This window comes from Salvelinus namaycush, chromosome 25, assembly GCF_016432855.1.
Source record: "Salvelinus namaycush isolate Seneca chromosome 25, SaNama_1.0, whole genome shotgun sequence".
Lineage (NCBI taxonomy): Eukaryota > Metazoa > Chordata > Actinopteri > Salmoniformes > Salmonidae > Salvelinus > Salvelinus namaycush.
In genome coordinates, this window is record NC_052331.1 from 21,401,265 (window position 1) to 21,417,775 (window position 16,511).

At 44.0% G+C, this 16,511-nt stretch overlaps 1 protein-coding gene across 1 annotated transcript in view; it reads left to right on the top strand.

The window, feature by feature from the left end:
- Positions 1-16,145, top strand: part of xkr4 (XK related 4) — a 94,108-nt gene extending 77,963 nt beyond the window's left edge. Inside the window, exon 3 of the mRNA XM_038963936.1 lies at positions 15,187-16,145. Coding sequence (XP_038819864.1) covers positions 15,187-16,145 — 959 coding nt within the window. The remainder of the gene's footprint in view (positions 1-15,186) is intronic.
- The last annotated feature ends 366 nt before the right edge of the window (positions 16,146-16,511 follow it).

Sequence of the window (16,511 nt, forward strand, 5' to 3'; positions counted from 1 at the left end):
GGTGGGTGAGATGCGGGAGCGGACTGTGGAGTTTTATACTGAATTGTGTAGGGCAGAAGTGTGTGATCCTATGTGTGCTCAGGTCTTGTTCGCAGGACTCCCTAAGCTCTCTCTGGCACAGAGGGATGAAATGGACATTCCTCTGTTGTCACATGGACAGAGGCCGTAACCCAGATGTCCCCCGGTCGTGCACCGGGGGTCGATGGACTCCCAGTGGAGTTTTATAAAAAATTCTGGGGAACAATTGGACAGGACTTATTTTGCGTGTTGTGTGAATGCGTCGGGGTAGGAGAGTTGCCGATGAGCTGCCGTCGGGCGGCTCTGACTCTCCTGCCCAAAAAAGGGGACTTGTGTGAACTTAAGAACTGGAGGCCTGTGGCATTACTCTGTGCGGACTACAAGATATTTGCCAAGGTCCTCTCTAACAGACTGAAGTCCCATTTGGACTCGATAGTACATAAGGACCAAACATATTGTGTACCGGGACGCTCAATCACGGGCAACTTGTTCTTAATTAGGGACATGTTGGACTTGTCAAGAGGTTCTAATGTGAACTTTGGACTGGTCTCTTTAGATCAAGAGAAGGCTTTTGATAGTGGACCATGAGTATCTGTTTAATGTGATGTCTGTGTTTTGGTTTGGGAAGAGTTTTGTGACCTGTGTGAAGCTGTTGTATGCTGGGGCGTCATGTATTGTCAAGGTGGGAGGGGGGCTCAGTAGGCCAGTCTGGGTGAGACGGGGCATTAGACAAGGATGCCCTCTATCTGGGCAGTTATACACACTAGCCATTGAGCCTTCTTTAGGACTGCTACGCAGGAGACTGCAGGGAGTGTGCTGGACAGGCATGGATGTGGTGACAGGAATAGCAGTGTCAGCATATGCAGATGATGTTTCTGTGATGGTCAGGGATGGTAAGATATGCAGGCACTAGAGACCAGTCTGAAGGTGTACGAGGGAGCTTCATCAGCCAAGGTAAACTGGGGCAAGAGCAAAGCTCTGTTATGTGGGGCATGGGGGGATAGGGCTCCTCCTCTGCTTCCAGGGGGTTTGCAGTGGGGTTGTGAAGGGCTTAAAGTGTTGGGGGTGTACCTGGGCTCAGAGAAGTGGGTAAGGAAGAACTGGGAGGGGCTGTCACAGGCAGTGGTGTCAAGACTGGCCAGGTGGAGGTGGCTCCTGTCCCAAGTGTCATATAGAGGGAGGGTGCTGATAATTAACAACCGGGTGGCATCTTCCCTGTGGCATAAACTGGCTGTCCTCAACTCCCCCGCCGGTCTGCTCGCAGACCTGCAACGCAAGCTGGTGGACTTCTTTTGGTCGGGCCATCACTGGCTGAAGGCAGCAGTGTTGTACATGACCGTCCATGAAGGAGGACAGGGCCTGGTGGAACTGGAGAGGAGGGTGGCTGCTTTCCGTCTAAAGGCGGTGCAGAGACTGCTGTACCATACTGATGTTGGCTGGAGGGAACCAGCATGTGCACTGCTGAGGAGAGCTGGCAGATTAGGGTTGGACCGGCAGCTGTTCCTCATGAAGCTGGAGAGGCTGAGTACAGCAGGTTTCTCAGATTTTTACTCTGCAGTGCTGAGGGCCTGGCAGCTGCTAAGGCCCACACGAGAAGGGGGTGTGGAGCTTGGGCTGTGGGTGTGGGAGGAGCCTATCTTCCACAACCCAGCCATCCCTTTGAGATCGGTTCTGTCGGCCACCCTGCAGAGGCAACTGATGGCAGGGGGTTTACAAAGGCTGGGTGACCTGAGACTGCTGGGAGAGGAGGGGTGGAAAAGCCCGGAGGTCTTGGCGCAACAAACAGGAATAACGTCTCTTAGGCTGCTGGAGAGATTCCTGGAGGAGGTCCAGGAGGCACTGTCTGAGCCGGTAAGGGGGATGTTTGAGAGGCCAAAGGGAGAGGGGCCACCAATGTTTCCGCCACTGCAGGTGACGGCAGAGACTGGAGACTGGCAAGTGGGTCTGGAGGACTTGTTAGATTTTAACACTCCGAGCCTGGGGGAGTTTGAGGGTGTGGGAGGTAAGGCCCTCTACAACCTCTGCGTTAAGGTTAGGAACATTAGAAGCCTAACAGGAGTGAAGGCACATCAGTGGCAGGGGGTATGTGGGGGGGAGAGTATGGTGGGTTTTAGATGGAGGGGGCTCTATAAACCCCCAGTACCAAAGAGGTCAGGGGACCTCCAGTGGAGGGTTCTTCATGGAGCCCTGGCCACTAACAGCTGGTTGGCACAGGTTGAACCGGGAATCGGGCAGGGGTGTCCTTTCTGTGAAATGAAAGAAACTGTGATTCATGTGTTTTCTGTGTGCACCAGGTTAATGCCATTAATGTCTCTGTTGGAATGTCTGTGTGAGAGATTGGGGATGGTTTTTGCTGTTGTTTATAATGCTGTTGTTGTTGTTGTTGTTGTTTATGATGTTTATAATGGGATACAGGTATTCAAGTAAGGAGAAAGCCAAATGTGTTTTGTTGAATTTTCTGTTTGCTCAGGCAAAGTTAGCTATTTGGCTAACAAGGAGGAACAGGGTCAAAGGTGGGGGGATAACAGACCCTTTACTATTGTTTAATGGGATGGTCTCTGCGCGCCTTAGGGTTGAGTTTGAGTTCTATAAAATGATAAAATGTGTGGAGATGTTTCAGGAGATATGGTGTGTTGGGGGGGCTGTCTGTATAGCTGAGGAAGACGTTTTGGATATACGGTTGTAGGAGAGGGTATTGTTTGGGGTATTGTGATGGTGGTTTGTATCATGTGGTAGATGGAAAGGTGAGTATGGTACATGTATGCAGTACAGGATATATTTGGGGTTTTTATTTTTAAGGGGGGGTGAGTTTTAAATGAAATGAGAATGTTTCAGTAAAGAAAGACCAAAAGTCAAAAAGTCTCTCTCTCTCTCTCTCTCTCTCTCTCTCTACTCATTGCATTCCTATTTTCACCAATTTATGACGAATATTTTGGTAATTCTACAATCGCTTCACATTCTATTTTCCAAAAAGGAAACATATTCTTTCCAACCTTGAAAATGCTTGGGATTCCTTTCACATCAGAGCAGCAATCACTTCGTTTGAAGTCAATCCAGGACAAGGAATTCCATTTTGTATGCATCGATAAGATACTGTGTGATGTCTCGGGAAGATGAAATAACTTATTTTTGGACATCACAGTCTGAGTAGCAGCTACAGATGTCATATTATTCAACCTTTGAAACCAGATAAGAAGATAAAAGTGGAAGTTGCCCTAAGATTTAAAGACATGCTACGGTACTTTGGCGACTAGTAAGTCTTTTTTAAACCTGCTGCTTTGGGCTGGATGTGTCAATGTGTAGTTCATACATGCATAATCTATGAGCATAATTACTGTCTTACCTCAGTTAGCCAAGAAATCCCTACACTCTTAGAAAAAGGATGTGGAAAGGGTTCTACATTGAACCCAAAAGGGTTCTACCTGGAATCAAAAGGGTTCTTCCTGGAAACAAAAATAGTTATTCAAAGGGTTCTCCTATGGGACAGCCGAAGAACCCTTTTAGGTTCTAGATAGCACCTTTTGAAAGCGATTGATTTGGCTGGGTCTAATTGTGTTGCTGTCCTGGGGCTCTGTAGGGTCTGTTTGTGTTTCTGGAAGATGTGCAGAGCCATTTTTTCCTACATTTACCCACACGTGGGGCAGCCCCCTAGCAATTCAAGTTTCAGCCAAAGAGCTTCAGCCCCTCGACATTTGAGTGACAGCTAATAAGACGCACACACAGTAGAGAGAGAGAGAGCATTTGTGACGTAGTACGCAATTTTCGGGGGCCACTTTTGGCTCGTGGTGATACTTTCAGAACTACTAGCTAAAAAGTATACAAAAGTACCAGAGACATTTTTTTAAGTATCACTGAGAGAGTTATCTAGAGAGTAAGTTATACAGCTCTGTTGCTTGCAGTGAGAAATCCATAGTGTCGTTTTATAAAAGCAGTGACAAACCAAGGAACTATCAGTAACACTATGGTTGCCAAAGGCATGGGTCGATGAGGAGAAAACCAATCTGACAAAGCTCAACTGTACAGTATACCAGGAAGCAGACACTCATGAGCGTTTTATTTCCTATATCCATTTCCCAGTGCTGCCAACAGTAATGACCTTGCTGCTGCTGCTGCTGCTGCTGAAGCAGGTATTTCCCATCAGTTAGTTATTTTACTGTTAAGTCCTCCGTGTGGAAGATACTAAGGAGACACAGGCTCCGTCTGAAATGACAATTCATTCCCTATATAGTGCTTATACTCTATAGTACCTTATATAGTACTTTTGGGCAGATCCTTTGCAGTCCGAAATGGCCCCCAATTCCCTATATAGTGCACTAGTCTGGTTAAATGTAATGCAATGCATATGGAGAAGAGTGCCATTTGGGATGTTGCAGCCCCAGACAGTGCTGCAGTGATGCTGCTGTGGTTTACATAACCCCCTCTCCTCCCTGGTCCCCAGCCCGCCCCATTCCCCAAATTACTGTAGCTTCTGTGAGCAAGACGAGCAGAGAGGAGAGGAGAGGAGCATTACATGACCAGTCAAATCACACAGCCCAGTAACCAGGAAGCATGCTACTGGACCATTCAGCCAGGCAGGTTCTTCTGGCTTTGGCTTCCCTCCCCTCATCGAGATGCACTGCACATTTGTGTGTGAGGGCAGAGGAGGGGCTATGCTTCCTTCCGCAGAAACACACACACACTTGCACACACACACTCACACGCATGCACTAAACTAAACGCGTGCTAAACGTGCACAAACACATGCACGCAGGGCCTAGCTCCAGAATAAGAATCGCAGCCCCCTCCTAGTCCCTTGACACTCCTGGCCTCAGCCTGTTAATTATCCCACTCCACACAGTAGTCATTAAACCCTTTCATCATGCTCCAACAGCCAACACCTAATGGCCTGGCCTGCATCTAACTGGGTTAAACACTGTCATTAATCAATGACAAGCAAATACACACATGTAAATAAATAGACCAATCAATATAGTAGATACAGTTGATAAAAAAAGCATCTGCTTAAAGGCATAGTTATATTATTGATAGATAGACAGACAGCTGTCTGATTCTCCCAGCTCAATGTACTGTATGTGGTGGACAGACAGTAGTGGACGAAGAAAGACAATTATTTTCTGCCATGTTTAATTAACATGTATACTGTATACATCACACCATCCAGTTCTGACATCCTGAAAAGGAGAGAGAGGACGTCTCTCTTAAAAAACGGACTCGGTTTGACTTTGAAGTGAAATTGACTAGAAAGTGCAGGAGTCAGCCACATGTTCACATCTGATAACAAAATGCAATTGACTGTAATGGTTCTGGGTGTTAAAGGCCAGGAACAGGGAGTTAAGTAATGCATATAGTGCCACTTAAGCCCATAGAGACTTATTTAGGAGACATTACACAAAGGGAAGCTACAGAAAGGATAATAGGCTAACACTTTGCTGTACTGAAAGGCTTCTTGAGGAATGTGACAGGGTTGACATTGCACCAAAATGCATGCTCTGAAGAGCCATGGTGCCACATAAATATCCATCCACAAGGAGGCAAAGAGTTTTGAGTGAGGCACTAAAAAAAGATCTTCATGCTTTGATATGTACATACATTGAAGATGTCCTATATTTTCCATTTCATCTAAACTCTTCGTTTACATTTGGAAGGGTGTTTGGTTGGCTTTCATTTTCAACTCTTGAAGCTGGATTTACTAATCCATATGCAGGATAATGAATTGATTATGTATGAGGTTGTTTCTATATGGACAGAAAGTGTCTGTAGCAGCCACATCATAACCCAAAGTCTAGGTTAGACAGACAAATATCTTAGCTCACAACAGTGCAGTCTAGAGAATGTTAAGTATTCCGCGCCATCATCATGTTTTTCTCTCACTTTTCTCTCACTTTTCCCACTAAAGCACAGCTTGTTGCCAGATCTCTTTGTGGATGAGGCTCCACTTCACAGTGGTAGCTCTAACTCTTTAATGTAAGAGGAGCCAAGGGAGCTGTGTTAAAATGAATAGCAATCATCTCCATTTCAATGTGGTCTGATCTGATCGAACCTTTAAAGGCACAACCTAGTCCACCCAGCCAGGCCTTTAGACTATTGGATGAACTGAGGTTATCGGTGCAGCTCGACCAGTCTTCATTCACCAGATCGCTTCACTCTCTCTTTGCTCTTGAGAATGTAATAAAGCAACAGAGCAAGTGTGTTTACTGAGAGGCCTAGCTGCCTCGAATTATGGCAAAGAGTAAGTGACTGTCATGCGCTGTAATAACGACTGTTCCTCACTTTTTATTTGCTCAATGATTGAATAACATCGTTTATTAAGCTTCCCAAAGAAAATGGAGAGTGGGCCGAATGGGGACATTCCATTCTGAACAGGCTGATGGAAAATAAGCCTTAACTTTTAATTGGATACAAAGCTGTTGCAATTAAGTTTTCAGAGCCACTCGTGTTAATGGGAAGCCATCTTCGTTTGGCATGGTCCAACAGCACCATTGTATAATTGCCAGAGAGAGGTCCAGGTCTACATCCAAAATGGCACCCTATTCCCTATATAGTAGAGGGCTCTATAGTGGGCTCAAAAGTAGTGCACTATAGGGAATAGGGTACTATTTGGGATGTATCCCAGGATTTTATATGGTCCTCCTCCGTGTGATTAAAGGGTTGCATGAACTTGAATGGCTGCCAATTAGCCTCTTATTGCTCCTGCTTTCAGTGTTTATAGTCAAATTGTAGTCTAAAGAGTTTCCCTTGAATCCCTAGGGGTTTACAGAGGAATAATAAACAGTAGATGTATTCAACAGAATTTACTTCACAAAGCTAGTAAAATGCAGTCAATTCAGTCTGTCGACTTGTTCTTTCTCTAATGTCTGCTCTAGCACTTGTCAGTCTGTGTGTGTGTGTGTGTGTGTGTGTGTGTGTGTGTGTGTGTGTGTGTGTGTGTGTGTGTGTGTGTGTGTGTGTGTGTGTGTGTGTGTGTGTGTGTGTGTGTGTGTGTGTGTGTGTGTGTGTGTACAAGTGTGTGTGTGTACAAGTGTGTGTGTGTACAAGTGTGTGTGTGTACAAGTGTGTGTGTGGGCTGTTGTCTCCCTCTGGTATCGAGGCCAGGAGATGGTCTCTTCTCACTCTTGATAGAGGACGATCACTCCAGCAACATGAGCACTTAGTAACCATGGCACCCAGCTCCTCAGAGAAACCCAGTGTCATTACTCTTCAGCCAGGCTTCCCTGGACCTCTGCCATCATCACAGCCATCTTTACTGGAGTTAACTGAGTACCAAGTAACAATAAAGTCCCTCAGTTCAGATATTTCAGTGCTAAACACCACCAGTGGGCCTTGTGAATTACTGTATTTTACAGGCAGCTTGGAAAAGAATGGGGTTAATATTGAGCTAATTGTGCTGTGGAGAGTCACTGAGTAGATATCAGTGGTGTAAAGTCCTTAAGTAAAAATACTTTAAAGTACCACTTAAGTCGTTTTTTGGGGTATCTGTAGTTTACTTTACTATTTATACTTTTGACAACTTTTACTTCACTACATTCCTAAATAAAAGTATGTACTTTTTACTTTTGTTAGGTTATAGCCTTATTCTAATATTGATGAAATCGTTTTTTTCCCTCATCGATCTACACACAATACCCCCCAATGATTAAGAAACACTGTTTTTTAGATTTTTTTGCTAATTTATAAAAAATAAAAAATAAACTTAAAAATCACATTTACATAAGTATTCAGACCCTTTACTTAGTACTTTGTTGAAGCACCTTTGGTAGGGATTACAGCATCGAGTCTTCTTGGGTATGTCGCTGCAAGCTTGGCACACCTGTATTTGGGGAGTTTTTCCCCATTCTTCTCTGCAGATCCTCTCAAGCTCTGTCAGGTTGGATGGGGAGCGTTGCTGCACAGCTATTTTCAGTTCTCACCAGAGATGTTCGATTGGGTTCAAGTCCGGGCTCTGGCTGGGACACTCAAGGACATTCAGAGACTTGTCCCGAAGCCACTCCTGCATTGTCTTGGCAGTGTGCTTAAGTTCGTTGTCCTGTTGGAAGGTGAACCTTCGCCCCAGTCTGAGGTCCTAAGTGCTCTAGAACAGATTTTCATCAAGGATCTCTCTGTACTTTGCTCTGTTCATCTTTGCCTCGATCCTGACTAGTCTCCCAGTCCTTGCCGCTAAACAAAATCCCCACAGCATGATGCTGCCACCACCATGCTTTACCGTAGGGATGGTGCCAGGTTTCAGTCTGGTCACTCTACCATAAAGCCCTGATTGGTGGAGTGCTGCAGAGATGGTTGTCCTTCTCTAAGGTTCTCCCATTTCCACAGAGGAACTCTAGAGCTCAGTCAGAGTGACCATCCTGTCTCTGAGCTCTACGGACAATTTGGTTTTTGCTCTGACATGCACTGTCAACTGTGGGACCTTATATAGACAGACGTGTGCCTTTCCAAATCATGTCCAATAAATTGAATTTACCACAGGTGGATTCCAATCAAGTTGTAGAAACATCTCTAGGACGATCAATGGAAAGAGGATGCGACTGAGCTCAATTTCGAGTCTCATAGCAAAAGGTCTGAATACTTATGTAAATAAGTTATTTCTATTTTACATTTTTTAGAAATTAGCAAAAATGTCTAACAACCTGTTATTCGCTCTGTCATGTTGTATTGTGTGTAGATTGCTGAGGATTTTTATTTATTTAATCAATTTTGGAATAAGGCTGTTACGTAACAAAATGTGGAAAACATCAAGAGGTCTGAATACTTTCCAAAGGCACTGTATTTTAGCAATTACATTTACTTTTGATACTTATGTATATTTCAACCCAAATACTTTGACTTTTACTCAAATAGTATTTTACTGGGTGACTTTCACTTTTACTTGAGTCATTTTCTATTAAGGGATCTTGACTGTTACTTTTTAAACTTTTTTTTCCACCATTGGTAGATATTGCTATGCAGTTCCTCCCACTAAGGTCTATGGGCCTGGGGCTGGGTTTATACTAAGCTAACATATGGAATTGTTTTAAGATGGTCATACCAAGGATCATTTAGCTATTTTATTTAGAATTTTAGGACCCCTGTAGGTATATAAAAAAATATATTAGAAAATGATTTGATGAAATATTGAATTTGCCCTTACTGCTATTAGCTCATAGAAACGCATTGAAAAACAGCTTCATACATGGGTAAAAAAAGATAGTTCAAAATTAAATAAAAAGGAAGTATGTTTTGAAGTGTCTGTCCTTTATCTGATAGATATAGGAAAGCTCCAAAACATATATATATATATATACACAGACTACCGTTCAAAAGTTTGGGGTCACTTAGAAATGTCCTTGTTTTTGAAAGAAAAGCATATTTTTTGTCCATTAAAATAACATCAAATTGATCCGAAATACAGTGTACACATTGTTACTGTTGTAAATGACTATTGTAGCTGGAATCTGCTTATTTTTAATGGAATATCTACATAGTCGTACAGAGGCCCATTATCAGCAACCGTCACTCCTGTGTTCCAATGGCACATTGTGTTAGCTAATCCAAGTTTATCATTTTAAAATGCTGATCATTAGAAAACCCGTTTGCAACTATATTAGGACAGCTGAAAACTGTTGTTCAGATTAAAGAAGCAATAAAACTGGCCTTCTTTAGTTGAGTATCTGGAACATCAGCATTTGTGGGTTCGATTACAGGCTCAAAATGGCCAGAAACAAAGACTTTCTTCTGAAACTCGTCAGTCTGTTCTTGTTCTGAGAAATGAAGGCTATTCCATGTGAGAAATTGCCAAGAAACTGAAGATCTTGTACAACGGTGTGTACTACTCCCTTCACTACTCCCAACGCTGTGTACTACTCCCTGGTTAGAGCCAGCGTAAACTGGCTCTAACCAGAATAGAACGAGGAGTGGGTATAAGGGCACAGGGCGAGACCCAGATGCAGACAAGGGAGGCAGATGGTTCGAGTCTCTGATATTTATTATAATCCAAGGGGCAGGCAAGAGATCATAAACAAGGTCAGAGTCCAGGAGGTACAGAGTGGCAGGCAGGCTCCAGGTCAGGCAGGCGGGTTCAGAGTCAAGGCGCAAAACAACCGGGAGGACTAGCAAAAGAGAGATACGAAAAAGCAGTAGCACGGAAAAACACAGTGGTTGACTTGACAAGACAAACTGGCAACAGACAAACAGGGAACACCGGAATAAATACCCAGGGACTAATGGGGAAAACGGGTGACACCTGGAGGTGGGTGGAGACGATCACAAAGACAGGTGAAACAGATCAGGGCGTGACAGTGGGAGGCCCCAGTGCCCAACTGAGCAAGAGGACAAGTACATTCGAGTGTCTAGTTTGAGAAACAGACGCCTCACAAGTCCTCAACTGGCAACTTCATTAAATAGTACCATCAAAACACCAGTGTCAATGTCAACATTGAAGAGGCAACTCCGGGATGCTGGCGTTCTAGGCAGTTGCAAAGAAAAAAACATATCTCAGACTGGCCAATAAAAAGAAAATATTAAGATGGGCAAAAGAACACAGACACTGGACAGAGGAAGATTGGAAAAAAGTGTTATGGACAGACGAATCTAAGTTTGAGGTGTTCGGATCACAAAGAAGAACATTTGTGAGACGCAGAAAAAATGAAAAGATGTTGGCGGAGTGCTTGACGCCATCTGTCAACCATGCTGAAGGCAATGTAATGGTCTGGGGGTGCTTTGGTGGTGGTAAAGTGGGAGATTTGTACAGAGTAAAAGGGATCTTGAAGAAGGAAGGCTATCACTCCATTTTGCAACACCATGCCATATCCTCCTTCAACAAGACAATGACCCTAAGCACAGCTCCAAACTATGCAATAACTATTTATGGAAGAAGCAGTCAGCTGGTATTCTGTCTATAATGGAGTGACCAGCACAGTCACCGGATCCCAACTCTATTGAGCTGTTGTGGGAGCAGCTTGACCGTATGGTACGTAAGAAGTACTCATCAAGCCAATTCAACTTGTGGGAGGTGCTTCAGGAAGCATGGGGTGAAATCTCTTCAGATTACCTCAACAAATTGACAACTAGAATGTCAAAGGTCTGCAAGGCTGTAAGGACACAATTATTATTTCAATTAAAAATCATTACTTATAACCTTGTCAACGTCTTGACTATATGTCCTATTCATTTTGCAACTCATTTCATGTATGTTTTCATGGAAAACAAAGACATTTCTAAGTGACCTCAAACTTTTCAATGGTAGTGTATACAGTACTAGTCAAAACATTTTACTATTTTCTACATTGTAGAATAAGGCTGAAAACATCAAAACTATGAAATAACACATATGGAATCATATAGCAATCAAAACAGTGTTTAACAAATCACAATATATTTTATATTTGAGATTCTTCGAAGTAGCCACCCTTTGCCTTGATGACAGCTTTACACACACTTGGCATTCTCTCAACCAGCTTCTTCATGAGGTAGTCACCGGGAATGCATTTAAATGAACAGGTGTGTCTTGTTAAAAGTTCATTTGAAGAATTTCTTTCCTTCGTAATGCATTTGAGCCAATCAGTTGTGTTGTGACAAGGTAGGGGTGATATTCAGAAGATAGCCCTATTTGGTAAAAGACCAAGTCCATATAATTGCAAGAATAGCTCAAATAAGCAAAGAGAAAAGACAGTCCATCATTACTTTAAGACAGGAAGGTCAGTCAATGCAGAAAATTTCAAGAACTTTGAACGTTTCTTCAAATGCAGTCGCAAAAACCATCAAGCGCTATGATGAAACTGTCAATCATGAGGACCGCCACAGGAAATGAAGACCCAGAGATGCCTCTGCTGCAGAGGATAAGTTAATTAGAGGTACCAGCCTCAGATTGGAACCCAAATAAATGCTTCACAGAGTTCAAGTAACAGACATATCTTAACATCAACTGTTCAGAGGAAACTGCGTGAATCAGGCCTTCATGGTCGAATTACTACAATGAAACCACTACTGAAAGACACCAATAAGAAGAAGAGACTTGCTTGGGCAAAGAAACATGAGCAATGGACATAAGACTGGTGGAAATCAGTCCTTTGGTCTGATGAGTCCAAATTTGAGATTTTTGGTTCTAAACGAGATGCAGAGCAGGTGAACGGATGATCTCCGCATGTGTATTTCCCACCATGAAGCATGGAGGAGGGGATATGATGGTGTGGGGGTGCTTTTCTGGTGACACTGTCTGTGATTTATTTAGAATTCAAGGCACACTTAACCAGCATGGCTACCACAGCATTCTGCAGCGATACGCCATCCCATCCGGTTTGCGCTCAGTGGGACTATCATTTGTTTTTCAACAGGACAATGACCCAACACATCTCCAGGATGTGTAAGGGCTATTTGACCAAGAAGGAGCGTGATGGAGTGCTTCATCAGATGACCTGGCCTCCACAATCGCCCGACCTCAACCCAATTGAGATGGTTTGGGATGAGTTGGACCGCAGAGTGAAGGAAAAGCAGCCAACAAGTGCTCAACATATGTGAGAACTCCTTGAAGACTGTTGGAAAAGCATTCCAGGTGAAGCTGGTTGAGAGAATGCAAAGAGTGTGCAAAGCTGTAAAAATAAAGAAAAACCCTTGAATGAGTAGGTGTATCCAAACTTTTGACTGGTACTGTATATACAGTTGAAGTCGGAAGTTTACATACACCTTAGCCAAATACATTTAAACTCAGTTTTTCACAATTCAGTCAGTTAGGATCACCACTTTATTTTAAAGATTGTTAAATGTTAACATAATAGTAGAGAGAATTATTTATTTCAGCTTTTATTTATTTCATCACATTCCCAGTGGGTCGGAAGTTTACATACACTCAATTAGTATTTGGTAGCATTGCCTTTAAATTGTTTAACTTGGGTCAAATGTTTCGGGTAGCCTTCCGCAAGCTTCCCACAATAAGTTGGGTGAATTTTGGCCCATTCACCCTGACAGAGCTGGTGTAACTGAGCCAGGTTTGTAGGCCTCCTTGCTGCACACGCTTTTTGAGTTCTCCCCACAGATTTTCTGGGCATTGTGATGGCCACTCCAATACCTTGACTTTGTTGTCCAAAGCCATTTTGTCACAACTTTGGAAGTATGCTTGGGGTCATTGTCCATTTGGAAGACCCATTTGCGACCAAGCTTTAACTTCCTGACTGATGTCATGAGATGTTGCTTCAATATATCCACATCATTTTCCTGCCTCATGATGCCATCTATTTTGTGAAGTGCACCAGTCCGTCTTGCAGCAAAGCACCCCCACAACATGATGCTGCCACCCCCGTGCTTCACTGTTGGGATGGTGTTCTTCAGCTTGAAAGCCTTCCCCTTTTTCCTCTAAACATAATGATGGTCATTATGGCCAAACAGTTCTATTTTTGTTTCATCAGACCAGAGGACATTTCTCCAAAAAGTACGATCTTTGTTCCCACGTGCAGTTGCAAACCGTAGTCTGGCTTTTTTATGGCGTGTTTGGAGCATTGGCTTCTTCCTTGCTGAGCGGCCTTTCAGGTTATGACGATATAGGACTCGTTTTACTGTGGATATAGATACTTTTGTACCTGTTTCCTCCAGCATCTTCACAAGGTCCTTTGCTGTTGTTCTGAGATTGATTTGCACTTTTCGCACCAAAGTACGTACATCTCTAGGAGACAGAACACGTCTTCCTGAGCAGTATGACGGCTGCGTGGTCCCATGGTGTTTATACTTGTGTACTATTGTTTGTACAGATGAATGTGGTACCTTCAGGCGTTTGGAAATTGCTCCCAAGGATGAACCAGACTTGTGGAGGTCTACAATGTTTTTTCTGAGGTCTTGGCTGATTTCTTTTGATTTTCCCATGATGTCAAGCAAAGAGGCACTGAGTTTGAAGGTAGGCCTTGAAATACATCCACAGGTACACCTCCAATTGACTGCCATGACATAATTTTCTGGAATTCTCCAAGCTGTTTAAAGGCACAGTCAACTTAGTATATGTAAACCTCTGACTCATTGGAAGTGTGATACAGTGAATTATAAGTGAAATAATCTGTATGTAAACAATTGTTGAAAAATAGTTTGTTAATAAGAAATTGTGTGTGTGTGTGTGTGTGTGTGTGTGTGTGTGTGTGTGTGTGTGTGTGTGTGTGTGTGTGTGTGTGTGTGTGTGTGTGTGTGTGTGTGTGTGTGTGTGTGTGTGTGTGTGTGTGTGTGTGTGTGTGTGTGTGTGTGATGGGCTGTATAGACAATACTGATAGTATATGTGTGATGGGCTGTATAGACAATACGGATAGTATATGGCTAGAAATATGTAGTATATCTGAAGAATACTATCTGTACAGCAATACTTAAATAGGTTGGGCCTTGACTAGAATATAGTGAATACATATGAAGTGGGTAAAACAGTATGTAAACATGATTTAAAGTGGCAGTGTTCCTTTATTAAAGTGACTAGTGCTCCATGACGATGTACATAGGGCAGCAGCCTCTAAGGTGCAGGGTAGAGTACCGGGTGGTAGCCGACTTGTAACAGTGACTAAAGTTGAGGGCAGGGTACTGTGTGGAGGCTGGCTCGTGGTGACTATTTAATTAACAGTCTGATGGCCTTGAGGGAGAAGCTACTTTTCAGTCTCTCGGTCCCAGCTTTGATGCACCTGTACTGACCTCGCCTTCTGGATGATAGCGGGGTGAACAGGGTCTTATGGACCAAGCCGAATTTCTTCAGGATCAAATTCTTCACAATACTGTCTGTGTGGCTGGACTATTTCAGAAGGTCAGCCCATGTAAAGAAAGGGATATCTCTAGCTTAAATAGACGGATTTTGATGGTTATTTTTTATTATTATGCTAATTCAATTCCCGTGTGGGTGCGGACATCGACACTAATTAAGGGTTGTTTGTCTCCTAAATGTGCTTTTGTTTGTGTTTGGTGCAAAAAGATTTGAGTTTGGCTCCTGGTTCTGTTTGGTGGTGCAATGCTCTTTGAAAAGTGCTCTTCTTAGATACTTCCTGCGAAATATATATTTTTCCATCACACATTTTCTGTGACTCCTCTTTTGGTGACATTATAGTATATTATTTAAAAAGCCATCACATGGCAGATTTACAGGAAGGAAAATTCCACACATTACTACCCATATGTAATGCCTGTAAATGTGATTGTGACTGTGTCTCTAATTCATTTTTTTTTGTCCGCTCTGTATTTCCGTAGGAATGACAGCGGCTGCCTCCCTTGTGTCTCTGGCCTGGGCCCTGGCATCCTATCAGAAAGCGCTGCGCGACTCCCGGGACGACAAGAAGCCAATCAGCTACCTGGCTGTCATCATCCAGTTCTGCTGGCATTTCTTCACCATCGCTGCCCGGGTCATCACCTTCGCCCTGTTCGCCTCCGTGTTCCAGCTCTACTTCGGCATCTTCATCGTCCTGCATTGGTGCTTCATGACCTTCTGGATAGTCCACTGCGAGACCGAGTTTTGCATCACCAAGTGGGAGGAGATTGTCTTCGACATGGTAGTGGGCATCATCTACATCTTCAGTTGGTTTAATGTGAAGGAGGGTCATACTCGGTGTAGGCTTTTCATCTACTACTTTGTGATCCTGCTGGAGAACACTGCTCTGAGTGCCCTGTGGTACCTGTACCGCGTCCCTCAGAGCACCGACGCCTTCGCCGTCCCCGCCCTCTGTGTCATCTTCAGCAGCTTCCTCACCGGCATCGTCTTCATGCTCATGTACTACGCCTTCTTTCACCCCAACGGGCCCCGCTTCGGACACTCACCCAGCCTCGTGCTGGACGACCCCACTGCTGCTTTCATGCTGCCCACCGAGGGGGCCACCAACTCGCTGAGGTCCAATCGGGGTGTGCCCCTCATCTCGGGGGATGGCACCATTGGCAGAGACGCCAAATACACAGAGAGGGACGGCTGTATGCCCGTGTTTCAGGTGAGACCCACCGCCCCCTCCACGCCGTCCTCCCGTGCCCCACGCATCGAGGAGACAGTCATCAAAATAGACCTGTGTCGGAATCGCTATCCGGCCTGGGAGAGGCACGTACTGGACAGGAGCATACGCAAGGCCATCCTGGCCATCGACTGTTCCCCCACGCCGCCCAGACTCCAGTACAAAGATGACACTACTGTTCAGGAGCGTCTAGAGTACGAGACCACGTTGTAGCCCTGCACCGCTGCCTGGATGCCTGGATGAAGGATCCATGGAAATGCTCAACTGTAATAAAGGATGACCATCAACTTAGATTTACAGCAGGACTGTGGCAATAATACCTTATGAGCTCTCTCTATATACATACTAGCATTGAACCATGATGTTGGTTGTCATGGTTACAACTTCAGAATAAAGAAAGTCGCAGACTCCATGTATAATCTTCCAGCAATTCAATGGATATTTACCAATGTTTCGGCATCACTGTGATTTCCTCAGAGGAAGGCACACTTCCTCACCCTGAGGAAGGCACAGTGATGCCGAAACGTTGGTAAATACCCATTAAATTGCTGGAAGATTATACATGGAGTGTGCGACTTT